Raw genomic sequence first — 17,639 nt, 5'->3', positions numbered from 1 at the left:
TGCAGATCAAACCACTCCACAAAGACACACAGGTTGTTCGAACGCACTCGCACACAGACACACTTTCTCTCAGGGCTAACGCACTGTGTGGCTTTTAAACTTAGCTGCCACTTTTTAGGAGTCTCTAAAAGTAGAAGCAGGAGAGGACAGGTGAGCACAGTTGATCCCGGTGAAAAACAGTTAAAACATTCACAGGACAAAGAGCCAAATTCCCCAGGATGCATGTTTATATAAACTTAGTACAAAAAGAAGGAATTTTGTCTAGCTCAGTTATTTCTTTGATGTAACAATGCTTTGTGGCAATGAATCTTATACTGTTGGAAAGCCAGTTTATTTCCCTTATAATGAGCCCATCTTTGTAAGGTATGAACAGCAGAGTTGAGTATGTGGGTTGCACCAATAAAAAACTTGCCAAATCTGCTTTGGAACCGAACTCTATCCTCCAAGATGGCCACACTCGCCCCCACAGAGCGGGGTTTATCAGAGACTACCTCCAGAATTTGGGAGTGGAGAGGATGGAATGGCCTGTGTGCAGTGCTGACCTCAACCCCACTGAACATTTGTGGGATCAGCTTGGACGTGCTGTTCTTACCAGGGTGACCAACGCAACCACATTGGCTGACTTGCAGCAACTGCTGGTTGAAGAATGGGACGCCATCCCACAGCAGTGTGTGACCAAGCTCGCTACCAGCATGAGGAGGAGGTGCCAGGCTGTTGTGGCTGTGCATGGGTCTTCTGCATGCTACTGAGGCCTCTGTTTGTTAAAAGAAGACATGTTTAACTCGCCAATAGTTCTCGTTGCTTCAGACTTCAATCATCCAATCCAAGATGCCAAAACACCAAACAAGAGCAGCTGTTTGGCATTGGCAAAGAAGATTTGGTAACGTTTTCATGAGCTCAACCCATATACTCAATGTGTTCCTTACAAATGCGGCACCATCAAAGGAAAACAAACAGGCTTTCCAACAGTATAAGATTTAATGGCAAGAAGCATAAAAAAAATCGACCAAACACCTTACTTTTTGTTCTAAGTTTAGTTGTGGTTTATCATAAAAGTTGTGGAGGAATGTCTTCTCTCTGTTGGCCTTCTGCCTCTGTTTGGCTTCTCCTGCTCTCAGCATGTGTGTGATTAAGTGAAGGTGTAATGAATAAGGACAGTGCCCTCTTGTTTGGCCTTGCATTGCTGTTTTCCAGCTGAGAGAGCTAATAACCTGTTAGTGGGGGATTAACTGTGAGATTACACAATACCAAAGTAAAGACTTTTTGGCTTTGGGGATTGGTTTCGAATTTAGTAACAAATTCCAAATCTTTGACAGTGAGGTAATGACAGGAGCTTTCCACATTTGCTCCCGCTGCTCAAAATGTGGGTTTATCGACGTGGTGCTCAGAGTACTTGCGGGCGAATCGGTGGAGATAAAATGAAATTGTCCTGTGTTTGTGTTTTTCCTCAGACCAGTGCGGTGCTGTGTTCGGGAGGCTGTGCTCTGCTGGCTGTCAGCTCCCTGTTGGCCATCATCACCATCTTCCTGCCCAGTGGAGGATGTGAGAGAAGGATCTGCACCCTGGCTGGATACATGCAAATGGCTGCAGGTCGGTAGAGACGTGAAGACACAAGGCACAATCGCATACATACATACCGATCCATAAATGTATAATTTTTGAGATAAGAGATTACCTACTTATGAAAGATGATGAAAAAAATATTTTTAATTGAACTGATGCTGTAAGACATCCTTCCATGCTCTATTAGACTATTAGATGCATTCTAATAGCACTGCCTGTTACTGGGATTCTATATAAAAAATACAAATAAACAGCTGAACTTGCCCATCAGTCAAAAACAAGAGCAAAAAAAAGACACAACTTGAGGACAGCTGCAGCTAGGCAACAACAGTCCGCATGGAGGGACTAAGCGAGTGAGATGAAGGCGAGGATGGATTTAGAGCCTGCGGTAAAAAGACAATTATGCCTCCTTAACACAGGTCATTGGTTCAGAGCTACATGTGACTTATCAGGCCGCTGGTTTCCCTCTAACGGAGAAGTGGTCCCGTAAACAGAGAGCAGTCGGCACTTGAGCTTAATAAACCAATAACACACCACGGCTGATGTCGCTGCTTAGTACTGGCCTTCACACTTCTTGCTTTGCGCATTGGACCATTTTAATGGCATGTGGTACAAAAGGTGAAGCATTTTTCTGCAGTTGTATTAGACGATATGGTTCATGTGTGCTTTATTTACAGCAGTGTAATTCCTCATTTGTGTGTTAGACCGGCTCTAATATGTGGAAGACGCTTACTGTGCCTCTCCTGGTTTTAAAAATAAACAGTATTTGATGCAGTAATTCTGTGTACACCAGCGGTCCCCAACCCCCGGGCCTCGGACCGGTACTGGTCCGTGAGTCGTTTGGTATCGGGCCGCAAGAGTTGAGGCTCAGGTGTGAAATGTATGGTTTTCAGCGTTTCTATCGGTTTTCAGCGTTATTTTGTTATCGTTTTTATCATTAACTCGGTTTTCCTGGGTCTTTTCAGGTGTGTTATGAATAAATCTTCTTTTTTTCGGTACCGGTACTAGTTTTATTTTGTTGTATTTATCCGTGACACCTTAAAGGCCGGTCCGTAAAAATATTGTCGGGCATAAACCGGTCCATGGTGCAAAAAAGGTTGGGGACCGCTGGTGTACACACACCATATTAGGGAGGTGACCATGCTGAAAGTTCTACATGTGACGTGAGATTGAGCATCGTGTGTAATAGTCATAGACTGTATATAAAAGATGGAGGTATCATTATGACCTCCATCTTGATGTGGCTGGACGTGACCACGGGGTGGAGTACTAATTCATCAGTCAATTCTTGCAAGCTTCCTTAGCCCCATTTACACAGGATTACAGACTGATTTGGGATTACCTGGCAACCACTGGTCACTAGGGAAAAAAGGAGTATTCCCTGTCGGTGAGTATTTCCTGGAGTATTTCCAGTTTGCCAGCAGTGATTGTTTTGGTCAGTGGCAGAGTTTGCTAGTGCCTCCTCTACTTTCTACAAACACAGCGTTTCCACTGTTGAGAACTGTTTCCTTTTCTGAGAAAGGGCGACTACAGGTGTCCTGACCTGTTTTCTGACATTATATGTAAAAACTTAGGGCTTGAGTTGCCCCTACCCACTCTGTTCAGATGCACAAACCCTTGATTGTTACTTTTTGTCTCCTCTTATTTATTTACATAAACTTTGTCCTCATCTATAGCTTATTTAGAACCCTGCAAGTGGCATTTAACTAAGCATAATTAGAGACTAGATTCATTGGCCAGGTTAAATCTTTATTGACAAAGGTGGACTTTCACAGGCTATGGTTAATGATGTGTTTAAAGTGGTTCTTATTGCTTACAGCCAGACTCTCATACCTCTCTGTCTGACTCCAGTATCAGATCAATGTTGCTTTGGGAAAATGAGAATGAGTCTTTGGCAAGCCTCTGGTGCGTGTTTTTTCATGTGTGTGTGTGTGTAATCCAGTTCTGTGTGTCTATTATAGCTACAGCTTTTGCTAAATAACAATGCGAAGTGAGGAGCTGGGTCTTTGTTCCGTTTCCAGGTTGACTCTTGTCTAGATAGACAGAGGTTTCACAGAGCCCACAAAGCCCCGAGGAGGGTAGATCAGAAGAGTGTTTGTTTTCCCAGCACTACAAGTATGTGTGTAAGTGTTGAGAGAGTGCTATCAAAGTGGGCTGATAAAATGTAGCAAGCAGATTAAGAACAATGGTTTTCTTTGTGGTGTGCATATCATCAGTTTGGCTTTTGACGGTGTGAGTTTTCTCGCAGATTGGAAGAAATGAACTGCTGGCAAGATTCTCTTTGTCACCTTTCTCCTTCCAGCAAGAAGTGAAACCTGTTTTGATCCCCATGTTTTCTATAGGCAAGGCAAGGCAAGGCAAGTTTATTTGTATAGCACAATTCAACAACAAGGTGATTCAAAGTGCTTTACAGAGACATTAGAAACAAGAACAAATAAAAAGCATGATTTAAAATTGAATAAAACAAGCAAATAAACTAACTAACTAATTAACAAACAAACAAACAAACAAACAACAGTATATAAAATCAAAACAGATAAAATCAGAACAGTAGATAAAATCAGTAGTTAAATGTAAGTTTTGAAATTTAAGCTTAAAGTGTGGATTTGGTGCTTTATTCAAATGCAGCTGAGAACAGGTGAGTCTTCAACCTGGATTTAAATAAACTGAGTGTTTCAGCTGATCTGAGGCTTTCTGGGAGTTTGTTCCAGATATAAGGAGCATAAAAGCTGAATGCAGCTTCTCCGTGTCTGGTTCTGACTCTGGGAACTGATAAAAGACCGGATCCAGATGACCTGAGGGATCTGGAAGGTTCATACTGGGTCAGGAGGTCATTGATGTATTTTGGTCCTAAACCATTCAGAGCTTTATAGGCCAGCATCAGAACTTTAAAGTCTATCCTCTGACGGACAGGCAGCCAGTGTAAGGACCTCAGAGCTGGACTGATGTGGTCCACTTTTTTGGTCTTAGTGAGGACTCGAGCAGCAGAGTTCTGAATGAGCTGTAGTTGTCTGACTGATTTTTTAGGTAGACCTGTAAAGATGCTGTTACAGTAATCAAGCCTACTAAAGATGAATGCATGGACTAGTTTTTCCAGGTCCTGTTGAGACATCAGATCTTTTATCCTTGATATATTCTTGAGGTGATAGTAAGCTGACTTTGTTATTGTCTTAATGTGTTTTTCTAAGTTTAGGTCTGCATCCATCACTACACCCAAATTTCTCGCCTGGTTTGTGGTTTTTAGATGTATAGATTGAAGTTCTCTGGTGACCTGTAATCGTTTTTCTTTGGCGCCAAAGACTATTACCTCAGTTTTGTTTTTGTTTAGCTGGAGAAAATTGTGGCACAACCAGTCATTGATTTCCTCAATGCATTTACCAAGAGCCTGTACAGGGCCTCGGTCTCCTGGTGACATTGTGATATATATTTGTGTGTCATCTGCATAGCTGTGATAGTTTATTTTGTTGTTGTTTATAATCTGTGCCAGTGGGAGCATGTAGATGTTAAACAGAAGGGGTCCCAAGATGGAACCTTGGGGAACTCCACATGTGATACTTGTCTGCTCAGATGTGAAGTTACCTATTGATACAAAGTATTTCCTGTTTTCTACGTATGTTTTGAACCAGTTTAGTACAGTTCCTGAAAGACCTGTCCAGTTCTCCAGTCGTTTGAGTAATATGTTGTGGTCAACTGTATCAAATGCTGCACTGAGATCCAGTAAAACTAGGACTGACATTTTTCCACTGTCTGTATTCAGACATATGTCATTAAACACTTTGGTCAGAGCGGTTTCAGTGCTGTGGTTCTGTCTAAAACCTGACTGGAAGGCATCGTAGCAATTATTCTGTTTTAAGAAGTAACTGAGCTGTTGGGAAACTGCTTTTTCAATGATCTTACTTAAAAACGGGAGATTTGAGATCGGCCTGTAGTTGTTCATTTGTGTCTTGTCAAGATTGTCCTTTTTCAGTATAGGTTTGATTACAGCAGTTTTTAGTGATTCTGGAAACACACCTGATAATAAAGAAAAGTTGACGATCTGTAACAGGTCTGACTCTAAAGTCTTTGAGACCTTTTTGAAAAAACTTGTTGGCAGGACATCTAAACAGCAGGAAGAGGAGTTCAGTTGACCTAAGATGTCCTCCAGGTCTTTGCTGTTAATAGGTTGAAACTGTTTCATGGTGTTTAAACAGTTTTTTGGTGGACACAGTACATATCCTGGATCTGCTGTTGATGTACCAATTGCTTGTCTAATTTTTTGGATTTTTTCAGTGAAGAATTTGGCAAAGTCATTGCAGGCCATGGTCGAATGAAGTTCAGCTGCCACTGACACAGGAGGGTTTGTTAGCCTGTCAACTGTAGAAAATAAGACCCGAGCATTATGGCTGTTTTTAGTGATGATGTCAGAGAAGTAGGACCTCCTTGCATTCCTCAGTTGTAAATTATAATTGTGAAGTTTCTCTTTATAAATGTCATAATGAACCTGGAGGTTTGTTTTTCTCCATCTGCGCTCAGCTTTCCTACACTCTCTTTTTTCATTTTTCACCAGTGTGGAGTTTCTCCATGGAGACTTTTTCCTTCCAGAGATAACCTTCACCTTAATGGGAGCAATAGTGTCCATTACATTTAACATGTTAGCATTGAAGCTATTGACGAGCTCATTGACTGACCCTCTGGGCAGGTCAGGTGTTAATGGGAAGACCTGGTTAAAAATCACACTACTGTGTTCAGTTATACACCGTTTTGTGATCACTGTTGTTGATATATTTATGTGGGCTGAGATTTTACTTTCAAAGAAAACACAGTAATGATCAGACAGGCCCACATCAGACACAGTAACCTTTGAAATGCTCAGGCCTTTGGAGATCAGTAGGTCAAGAGTGTGTCCTCTATTATGTGTGGCCTCTGTTACATGCTGAGTCAGCCCAAAGTTGCCCAGAGTGTTACTCAGGTCTTTAGTCCCTTTGTCCTGAGGGTTGTCCACATGAATGTTAAAATCCCCAGCAATAATTACACAGTCAAAATCAACACAGATCACAGACAGCAGTTCACTGAGGTCATTAAAAAAGTCTGTGCAGTATTTGGGAGGCCTGTAAACATTAAGAAACACAACTTTGGATGGGGCCTTCAGCTGTAAAGCCACATATTCAAAAGACTGAAAACTTCCAGGAGACAGCTGCTTACATTGAAATGATTCATTAAATAAGACAGCAACCCCTCCTCCTCTCCTGCTCGCCCTGACCTCACTGATAAAACTGTAGTTAGGAGGGGTCGTCTCGATGAGAACAGCTCCACTGTTACTTTGGTCCAACCAAGTTTCAGTTAAAAACATAAAATCAAGGCTGTGCTCAGTGATTAAATCATTAATTAAAAATGTTTTCCCAGCTAGAGATCTAATGTTTAATAAAGCCAACTTAAGTGTTTTAGAGGTATTACTTGTCCCCTCGTGTTTGGGAGCAGTCTGTGGCACACAAGGTATGTTTACTATGTTTAAAGATCTTTTAGAGTGCAGCTCTCTGTGTTTTGACCAGGCCACATGTCTCCTGTCACCTAAAAGTACAGAAATTTTAAAACCTTCTAGTAAACAGGGTCCCAGCTTCTCCTGGGAAAAGTCATCACTGCCATAATCCTCACAGCCCGGACCCTTCACACATCACACATCAGACTGCGGAGACAGGGCATGAAGAGGAACTAAGGGGGGCGAGGCTGGGCAATGTGACTTCGATTGCTCTGTTGAGGGTGGGGCTCGATGGCGAACCTTTGGCCGCTCTGGTGGGGGGTTTATGGGGGACAAAAAGGGATTGGGACGGGGGGTAGATCTGAGCCCAGCATTGACCCGCTCCATCATCTCCTCAGTGAATTTCAGGTGTGGGGAGGAGGGAGAAAGGGAGGGGGAGGAGGGTGATGGCCTGTCAGGGGTTTGGGGGACTGGGGAAGATCGTGGTCCCTTGTCCTGGTCGTTGGTGTTGTTGAGAGAGTTGGAGGCAAATAGGGACCCCTCTTCTTGCCTTAGATGTCTCTCCTTTCTGAGGCTCTTCCTCAGATGCCATGGATGTCTCTCCTTTCTGAGGCTCTTCCCGGGTGGGGGCAAATGGAGCTCCTCCTCAAGGTTTCTGCTGGGCTTTGTCTGTTCTTGGAGTACTGTTTGTTCCTCTTTATGAGATAACTCCTCGTTTATCTCAGCCTTGGCACCAAGCACGGATGGATGACGTATGGAATAAAACAAGTTGGAGGTGAACAGTTTCACCCCTGACTTGTTAAAATTAAATCCATTTGCTTTGAACAGATGCCTGCGTTCCCAAAAAATATTAAAGTTGTCGATAAAGTGCACTGAGTGGTCAGCACATGCTGATATAAGCCATTTATTCAGTGTAAACAACCTGCTGAATCTCTCGTCTCCTCCTCTGACCGGCGGTACAGGTCCACTGATGAATACAGCTGCATTCAGAGAGTTTACAGTATTTAATAATCCAGTAAAGTCCCGTTTCAGAACCTCCGACTGTTGTTTGGACACATCGTTTGACCCTGTATGCAGAACAATGTTTGTCACAGTTGGATATTCATCTGCAATTTGAAGAATTCTCTCCTTCAGGTTGTTGACCATATCGTTAGGAAAGCAGAGGACTTTAGTGTTCTTACCACACATCCTTTGTACATCCTTTACGGCAGAGTCACCCACAATCAGAGTTTCAGGCCTAGCCTTTAGCTTTCCCTGTGGCCTTTCACTTTTCAACAGATTTTCAGACCTTATTTCGCTGCTTTTAGATGGATGGTTGTCCGATATAGATCCAGGGTCCTTTGATAGTGGAGCAAATCTGTTCTGCAGTTTCACATTCAGTTGTTTTGGAGGTTTATTGTTAACCTTCCTATTCACGGTTGTCCAGTCCTGTTTCCTCCCGTATACAGGGGTAGAAGAGCTTCTCTGTCTCGTAGGAAGTGAAGGCCAGTCGGTTTCAGAGATTTCAGCTCGCTGTGCCCTGCCTGTGATACGTCCTCCCCCTTCCAGGAGACATGATTTATGTCTTGGTTTTGCACCAAGACAGTCTAAGGGGGGATTATCACTTGAGGATTTATAATAATGCACAGAGTCTACTTTCTTGGTCATGTTATCTGTGCTCCTTAGCTGTGTACTAGCTTGCTCATCGCCATTGTTTTGAATCAAAGGCAAGGTTGTTTCATTTCCACACAGTCCATTTACCTCCACGTTTACTTCTAAGCGATGAATTTTTGTCTCCAGTACTGCAATCTTCTGCAGGAGGCTGTGGTAGTCATCTGTGGAGAGGGAAGGCATCTTGTTGCTAGTTAGCCTAGCGGTTAGCACCTTTCCAGGCTATTGAGGCTGCTCGGTGCCCAGACGCTGTAATCAGGCTTCAGCTGTGTCTAGGCCACAGACACACGGAGCGCTGAGGATAAGGTAACCATAAAATGTTGCTGTTTCTGTTAAGAACACTCTAGTCCTAATGATCTACAAGTGTCCAGAAGTTATCGCAGGTAAGCTCACACGGAAAAAAGGGAAAAAATCAGCATAAAAATCAATAAAAATCAATATAAGAAGCAAAGCATTCAAGAGCAAAGAGATGAAGCGTCCACACTCACAAAGGGGAGCTATAGTGACTGTGACAGACAGTGGAAATGTCAACATCCACATGTTGTGCTGTGTTACTATATTTTGGGGTGCTGAAAGTAACTGAGTCAAAAGAAGTGGAGAACATTTTGCTCATCACTACTTAGTTCAGAGTTGATTGGAATGGATTAGAGTAAGGTGTGAATATACAAAGATTCTGACCACGTCATGATCCACCTAATCCCCGCGTACAGACAGAGGCTGAAGCTCTCCAAACCTGTCGTGAGGACCAAAAAACTGTGGAGCAACAAGGCTGTGGAGGAGCTTCGCACGTGTTTGGAGTCTACAGACTGGGACACAATGAAGGCTGCTTCTAACAGCTTGGACGAGTTTACGGACACTGTCACCTCCTATATCCACTTCTGTGAGGACAGCATTGTGCCATCACGCACCAGGGTGAGTTATAACAACGACAAACCCTGATATACTCCTAAACTCAAAAAGCTGTGGCTGGAAAAGAGAAAGCCGTTCAGAAGCGGAGACAGGGACTGCTACAGAGAGGCCAAGTACAGGTTCACTAAAGAAGTGGACGTTGCTAAACATCAGCACTCTGAGAAGATGCAGCAGCAGATCTCAGAGAATGACTCAACTTTTACTGCCGTTTTGACGAGTCATCAGGCAGCCTTCACACCTCCAACGGCCCCAACAATAGAGGCACTTTGGACACTCATTCCCCCACCTCTCCCCCCTCCATAGAGCCATCACCACCTTCAAACACTTCACCTACAACACCCCTCCTCACCCCACACAAAAGAGGATTTCACACCACCTCCTCCCACCACAACTCTTCATATTCATGAAGCAGGTGTGAGGAAGCAGTTTAAGAGTCTGAATGCTCGGAAAGCTCCCGGCCCAGACGGTGTGTCTCCTGCCACCCTCAGACACTGTGCAAACGAGCTGGCCCCAGTGTTTTCTGGCATTTTTAACTCCTCACTGCAGGCATGTCATGTGCCTGCCTGCTTCAAGTCCTCTACCATAATCCCTGTCCCCAAGAAACCTAGGATCACTGGACTAAATAACTACAGACCCGTGGCTCTGACATCTGTGGTCATGAAGTCATTTGAGCGCCTGGTTCTCTCCTATCTCAAGACCCTCACGGCCCCCCTCCTGGACCCCCTGCAGTTTGCATATAGAGCCAACAGGTCTGTAGACGACGCCATCAACATGGCCCTACACTTCATCCTGCAGCATCTGGACTCCCCAGGAACCTACGCCAGGATCCTGTTTGTGGACTTCAGCTCTGCCTTCAATACCATCCTTCCAGACCATCTCCGAGGCAAGCTTTCCCAGATGAATGTGCCTGATCCCATCTGCCGGTGGATCACTGACTTCCTGTCGGACAGGAAGCAGCATGTGAGGCTGGGAAAGAATGTCTCGGACTCCTGGACCATCAGCACCGGCTCCCCTCAGGGCTGTGTTCTTTCTCCCCTGCTCTTCTCCCTGTATACCAACTGCTGCACCTCCACCCACCAGTCTGTCAAGCTAATCAAGTTTGCAGATGACACCACCGTTATTGGACTCATCTGGGACGGGGATGAGTCTGCCTACAGGAGGGAGGTTGAACGTCTGGTGTCTTGGTGCAGCCACAACAACCTGGTGCTGAATGCCCAGAAGACAGTGGAGATTATTGTGGACTTCAGGAAGCACACAGCCCCACTCCCCCCCATCATCCTGACTGACACCCCCATCACCTCTGTGGACTCATTCCGCTTCCTGGGTACCACCATCACCCAGGACCTGAAGTGGGAGCCCACCATCACCTCCGTCATCAAGAAAGCCCAGCAGAGGATGTCCTTCCTGAGGCAGCTGAAGAAATTCAACCTGCCAACACGGACGATGATGCAGTTCTACACTGCAATCATCGAGTCCATCCTCACCTCCTCCATCACCGTGTGGTACGCTGGAGCCACTATCAGGGACAAACAGAGACTGCAGCGTGTTGTGCCCTCTGCTGAGAAGGTGGTTGGCTGCAGACTCCCATCTCTGCAGGACCTGTACACCTCCAGGACACTGGGGCGTGCAGCTCGGATCTCAGCTGACCCTTCTCACCCTGGACACAGTCTGTTTGACCTGCTCCCCTCAGGCAGGAGGCTCCGGTCCATTCGCACCAGAACCTCTCGCCATAAGAACAGTTTCTTCCCCTCTGCTGTTGAACACATGAACAATAAACGTACGACTGTTCCCACCACTAACACATGACCCTACGCTGTGTTCACTGCATCATTCCATGTTTGGCACTGATCACCACCTGCACTCATGTATATATCTATCTACGTAGCACTTTTAATTCTTATTCTTATTTTTATTTTTTCATGTCTATTTAAGCGTAATTTATGACAGTATGTTTGCACTGAAGCACCGCAGCAATTTGCTAATGTTGTAAACCTGCTCAACATTTGGCAATAAAACCCTTTCTGATTCTGATTCTGATTCTGATTTGAGCTTTAGTCACTTAGAAGAGGTGTTTCATGTTTCATTAAAGCAACATTAGATAGAGTGCAAACTAATGGAGCAGAATAGATAGCAAGGATGTATTTGATGGATGAAATGTGTAGATGATATATAAACTGATGTGATTATGCCATTTAAAAAATTGCATGCCTTTGATGTTTTGCATTGTCTAATGTTTAGATTGTCTATGAGTGTTGCTTTCACCATGTAAATGGTTAATGGACTGGTATTTATGTAGTGCCTTTCTACTTGTTTGAGCACCCAAAATACTTTGTTAATACAAGTCTCATTTATCCGATCACACAGACAGTCATACAATGTTTTTATCTATGCCTAAGCGCTTTCTAACTTTCACACACACACTCACATGGATACATCAGGGGTTCACTTTCTTGCCCAAGGGTACTTCGGAATGCAGACTGAAGGAATCAGGGATTAATCCACTGCCATTCCGATGGTAGATGACCCACTGTTCAACCTGAGCCCCTGCAGGCTCTAAGCACCTAAAGCACCGGGTATTCCCAAGTACTAACGAGACCTGACCTGCTCAGCTTCTGAGAGCAGACGAGGTTGCCCTGTTCAGGGTGGTATGGTCCTAAGCCATGATGCTATAAGGGAAAATGAAAACTTGATTGCCCCAATGGAACAGGATAGATTTCCCTGATCGCTATCGGCAAAGTCCTTCTTGAAGGAAGTCTTTCCACTTGGCGACCATCTTGACAGCACCTCCAAATAGTTATTTGGGCAGTGATTATAAAGTCTGCATTTAAATGACATTGGAATGAAGGCGGGAAGGTGGTGTAACAACTGCATGTGTAGAATCACCAGACGTAAAGCAAGAATATGATGAATAAATGAAAGATGAGACCAAAAGTAAAACACAAAGTTTTGAGACAAACCTTGGTGTTATTTCTATTAGATCTGTAACAAAATAACAAAAGCTTCCACCTGTACTGCCAGGTGTGAGCTTGTCTTGTCCGTTGTCACTTAAAACACTTAAACCATGAACATATCCAATTTTATATTAAATGTTAAGCATGTTGTAGACGTGCAGTTTAGGTTAAAGTTAGCTAGCACTGTGCAATAGCTTTGAGCAACATGACAAGCAATAAATTATAAGTAAATGTGTTGTCCCTTTAGTGGTGCAACACAGGGTTGTCATGTTTTCCTTTGCAAACGTGGGAAAAATAATTTGCTGACATTCATATTATTAAAAACTGAAAATCTTCGATGTCTGAGTGAGCCTGGTGAAAAAAAATCTAAAGTTGCTGTTTGTCACCGGAACATAATGAACTCTCCGTAGCATGAGCCTTGTCGAGGCACTTAGCAGCAGGAAATTGTGGCTATCACCACAAATAATGGAACTCTTTGTCATAACTCAAGAAATGCTGTTACAGCTCAGCCCTGAAAACTTTCTGTGACAGCAGAACTCGGTTAGTCATTAAACCCTTCACACTGTGCACTTAAATATACTCGGTTCAGCAGATAGCAGTAGCTGGGATTAGGAGTGGGGCACACGGAAGGGAAAGAAGTTACACTACTGTGACGTGTTTAAATAGTTACAACAATAGTTAGTATCAATGCAGCAGACCAGGGGTTCATTATATTATGCACAAGTTCCCTGCAGTTAGAAATAAAAGCTCATAGCTGCAGGGAACTTGCAGTTATGAAGTGCAACTGGATTGATTTTATAAAGAGAAACTCACCATGTGGAGATTTGTCTACAGTTACTATAAAGTTTGGCAGTGTAGGTGTGTTTGTATTGGGAAGATGTATTCTTTAAAATGTGAAACTTCTTTCTTTTTTTTTGTCCCGTTTGGATCTTTAGCGATCAGATTTGTTGTCTTAAGACCAAGAAAGATGCCAAGCGGATTTATTTTACCAAGTGGATCATCATGGCCTTGCCATATTGGTCCATTTGATTGACCTTTATTATAATTATGAATTTATTTTATTTTCAGTTGCTACAAACGGGACAGACATGACTGGGGGATAGGACAGGGAGAAAGAATGACAGAAAGAGAGGGTGAGAAAGAAAACCAAAGGGGAGAAGAGACGTGAGAAGGGGGGAAGAAAGAAAGAAAAACAAACAAAACACCTGGATCACCTGTATGGAGAAAAAAAACAGAAGAGAAAGCAAACAAAAAAAGAGCAACATAATAAATACAGCACCATCACAATAAACTAGCTAGCAGTAGATAACAGTAGATACTAAATAATAAACGATATTGTGCAGCACGCAAGATAGACAGCGCACAATGTGCTTTGAGGCAGCAGCCAAGAAAGGTGTAGTCCGCATCTGTGAATACCCGTGTGAACACCCGTGTGAACACCCGTGTGAACACCCGTGTGCATACCTGTGTGGATCAGCATGCTTGTATTCCAAAGGTTTCTCCATGTAACGATCTGCTAGGGAGTGTGGGGAGCCATAGCCCCGTCCTCCAGGGTATGAAGCAGGTATGGAGGAGATCCAGGCCCCAGAGTACGAGGACCCAAGGAGGACCACCAAAAAGGGGGGGAAGCGTGCCACCCTCCTGGGAAGAGCTGAGTAGAGCCCCCCCCCACCCCCCCAAAAAAAGTGAAACTTCTAAGGGTACATGTGATGGTGCCCACTGTGGTGAGGTGGCTAGCACAGTTGCTGCACAGCGAGAAGGCAGCAGTGGGTGGGTTTGAATCCACCGGCTGACTGAGGCCTTTCTGCATGGGTTCTCTCTGGGTCCTCTGGTGTCCTCCCACAGTTCAAAGACGTGAATCTTAGGTTCATTTGTGATTCTGAATTAGTTGTAGGTGTGGATGGATGGAGGGATGTTGACTTCCTAAAATGTGCTACATCTTGTCCCTACCTGTCACAAGACGTTTGTACTTGTAGCAGCATTGCAGGAAGAGGTTCAACTCTTGTTCCACGTTGTCACATGACTCACGTTATATTCTTACACTATATGAATAAAATTCAACTGAAAAACAAAACAAAAACACAACTCTTCGCTATAAAAGACCTTTGAAGTTTTCACATTAAAAGTAAATCAAAGTTTTTAAATTCACTTTTCAGTCAGGTTGTTCCAGGTATCTTGAAGAGCTTAACACAGTTAGCCCCTAAATAGCTAAGAAGCCTAAGCTAGAAGTTTTGCCTGGTACTGCTTACACACACACACACACACACACACACACACACACACACACACACACACACACACACACACACACACACACACACACACACACACACACACACACACGCGCGCGCGCAAACTTTATACTCTGAATACTCACACACATACATGACTGCCTTGGTTAAACCAGGAAAAGCCTTTTTTCGAGGCAAAACTGCCCAGCTCTTTCCTTTTACAGCCCAGTGGTCCTGTGGGTGCAGTCCAGAATTAGATGTGAACTTGCTAACCCTCCAATGGTTCAGCTCAGCATTCAATACAGCGGTTCAGCTGCTGCACCGCCGAGCACTGCTGCCATCAATGTTTTACGCTCAGAGAGAGGGAGGCAGAAAGTTTCTGTGCGCTACGGCAGGGAGCCTTTTCTCCTGTCATGCATATTTTATCGGTCTGTTCTTCTTAGTGGTCAGGATCCATCGAATTGGACGGCTCCTTCGATGCGCTCTGTATGTTTGCATTGAGGATGATTAGAGAGGAAGGCGTGCGCAAACTCATCCTTTTTATTGTGTGTTATATTCATGTTTTTCTTATAATTGTTGTATAATTGTAAACCTCTTAGTAACAGAACCTTTACCTTAATCTTTGTTGGTAATACCGGTTTATTTTGCTCAGACTCAGAGGCAGCTGAGGGCTGGGTTGGGGGTTCGTCATGCTACAGGGTTCAGACAGATTCTCGCAGTGCCGTTATCTGTTCAGGGCTGAAGACATGTCACACCCGGGTGAGTGTGCAAGCACTCACTACGAGCTTAATCTCAGCTGTTTCCCTGCAGGGTTATAGCCACATTAACATATGGAGATCATTTACATTATGTCCTTACATAAAAACATGCTGAAGAGTTTATTTGCTGCATTGATTGTTTTCCTGTTTTTATTGATTCGACTGCAAGTCGGTACTTTTCCAGTTCAAAATGTTTTAGTTTGAAAACAGCTCTCTGGGAGCTTCGTGGGTTGAGGACTTGAAAGGGATATGCCTGAAGGCTTGTTTTTTTCTGCTCTTGAAAGAAATATGAAGCACAGTGTTGTTTTTTTCCCTCACTTGTACAGTTGGAGTTGTTTGTGTAGCTCCATCTGGAGTAGTAGCAACGGCTCAGGCTTTTCGTATTGTTACATGCAGAGATAAAAGGAGTGAAATGGCAATCGATAGTTAAGTGGAGAGCCATAAGTAAAGTCTGGCATTACTGGTAATGGTTTTTAAATATGAGAAGTTTGTAAATCCAAAGGATCCAGAGGCCTTGTTTGTCTTATTTGTATCTTTAAATGGCAGGACTTTAGGCAGAAACTACAGAAACACTATAATTGATATTTGACTTCCTAAAGAAAAGACCTTATTCTTGCATTGCAACTCAAGTCCTACATACTTCAATAGTTAGTTGCATGCAGTCATTTTCTCTCCATGTACACTTTTGTTGTACTCAAATGTTAAAAAATTGTCTGTGGAGCTCTTAACACTTTTTACATATAGTCTTCAGTCACACAGAGCTAGAGACGTATTGGCAACCATCTTGCAACCACTGGTCGCAAGGAAAAATGTGTATTCCCTGGCGGATTGCAAGTGATTGTTGGAGGTTGCTAGGGCTCAGTGTAAAAATTTTTTGCTAAAACTCCTGTTGGTGTCCCCTCCCTGATAACTACCAGTCGCAAGGGAAAAGTGTGTGTTCTGCTGCTAGTTGGCATGTGGTTGCTGGAGGTTGCTGGCAGTTGCTAATGTGAAATTATTGCCATGGTTTTGCTGACTGATGTTCAGGCCTGGGTGACTGAGGCCTCAGTGGTCACCTCCATGGCTTTATAGTGGAAAATAGGTGGCCCACCAAATAATTTGAACCAGGAGGAGACTCCATTATCAGTATCAATTATGATGTCAGCACTAGATAGCTAGTCATAGGCGGTATATTACGTTTTTGAGACATTGCATGCAAGACCACAAACTAATTGCATTGTGGAGTTGTTTAGTGTGTCAGTGTGTGTAAATCCGTCGTCCTAACTACAATAATTTTTATATCATAATTGGTAAGTAGCGTTTTGACATTCAGAGTCAAATGTTGCAAATAATTGGAGAATGCTTCATGTGCAATTTGAGTACCGCACAAGTAGGTATGCATTGGGAACTAGTGTATTGCATGAACCATTCCAAACACAAAAACACTAATAGTTCTGCTGTTTTTAGCATTTTTTAGACATTTTTTGCAGCAGTTGTTGTAGTTTATACTGGCAAAAAACACATTTTTTTGCCAGTTTAACAACAATCAGTGAGAACCGAACTTAAAGAAAAAGTCATTTAAATATAGATTTTTATCTTAGTTTTGTGGCTCTAGGGATTGTAATTCTGAATCACTTTGGTCCTGACTACATTATCTCAGCAAACACCGGATAGATTCCCAGTGTAGCACCGGCATATAATTGTCTCTCAGTATTCAGATGTTAGCAGCATGCTAATATTTGTTAATTTGCAACCAAATCAGTTGCTAAACCCTGAACATTAGGCTGTATCTGCCTGTGGAATTAAAATTTTTTGAGCTTGTTATCATATTGGCTCCTGGTCCACATATTCATTGACTCAGGATGAGTTTCTTTCTCATGCTCAAGCTTATGCGTTCCACCAAAACAGCAGAAACAACTGGGCCATTTTTCTACTATCTGCCTATATCACAGTACTTTAGAGAACTGTATTTAAATTTAAACGGTGACACCATGGCTGCACTTTCCGATGAATCAATGAATCCTGCAGTCGCAGCAGAATGAATAAAAATGACTTTGAGATTAGAAATTTTCATTTGTGGACCAACTTTTTGCTGGCAAAAGTTTGTGATTTGCAGCTAAACTTCACATAACCCAGGCTGTAT

General features: G+C 43.4%; 1 protein-coding gene across 1 annotated transcript in view; it reads left to right on the top strand.

Annotated features, from left to right (window-relative positions):
* Positions 1-17,639, top strand: part of lhfpl7 (LHFPL tetraspan subfamily member 7) — a 134,349-nt gene that overhangs the window by 40,819 nt on the left and 75,891 nt on the right. The window contains exon 2 of the mRNA XM_085420217.1: positions 1,452-1,590. Coding sequence (XP_085276343.1) covers positions 1,452-1,590 — 139 coding nt within the window. The remainder of the gene's footprint in view (positions 1-1,451; positions 1,591-17,639) is intronic.

Source organism: Rhamphochromis longiceps, linkage group LG10, assembly GCF_057381845.1.
Source record: "Rhamphochromis longiceps isolate RC_006_pf linkage group LG10, R_longiceps_female_GT1.1, whole genome shotgun sequence".
NCBI lineage: Eukaryota > Metazoa > Chordata > Actinopteri > Cichliformes > Cichlidae > Rhamphochromis > Rhamphochromis longiceps.
Note: the sequence above shows the minus strand (reverse complement) of the source record. Positions and strands in the feature narration are given on the sequence as shown.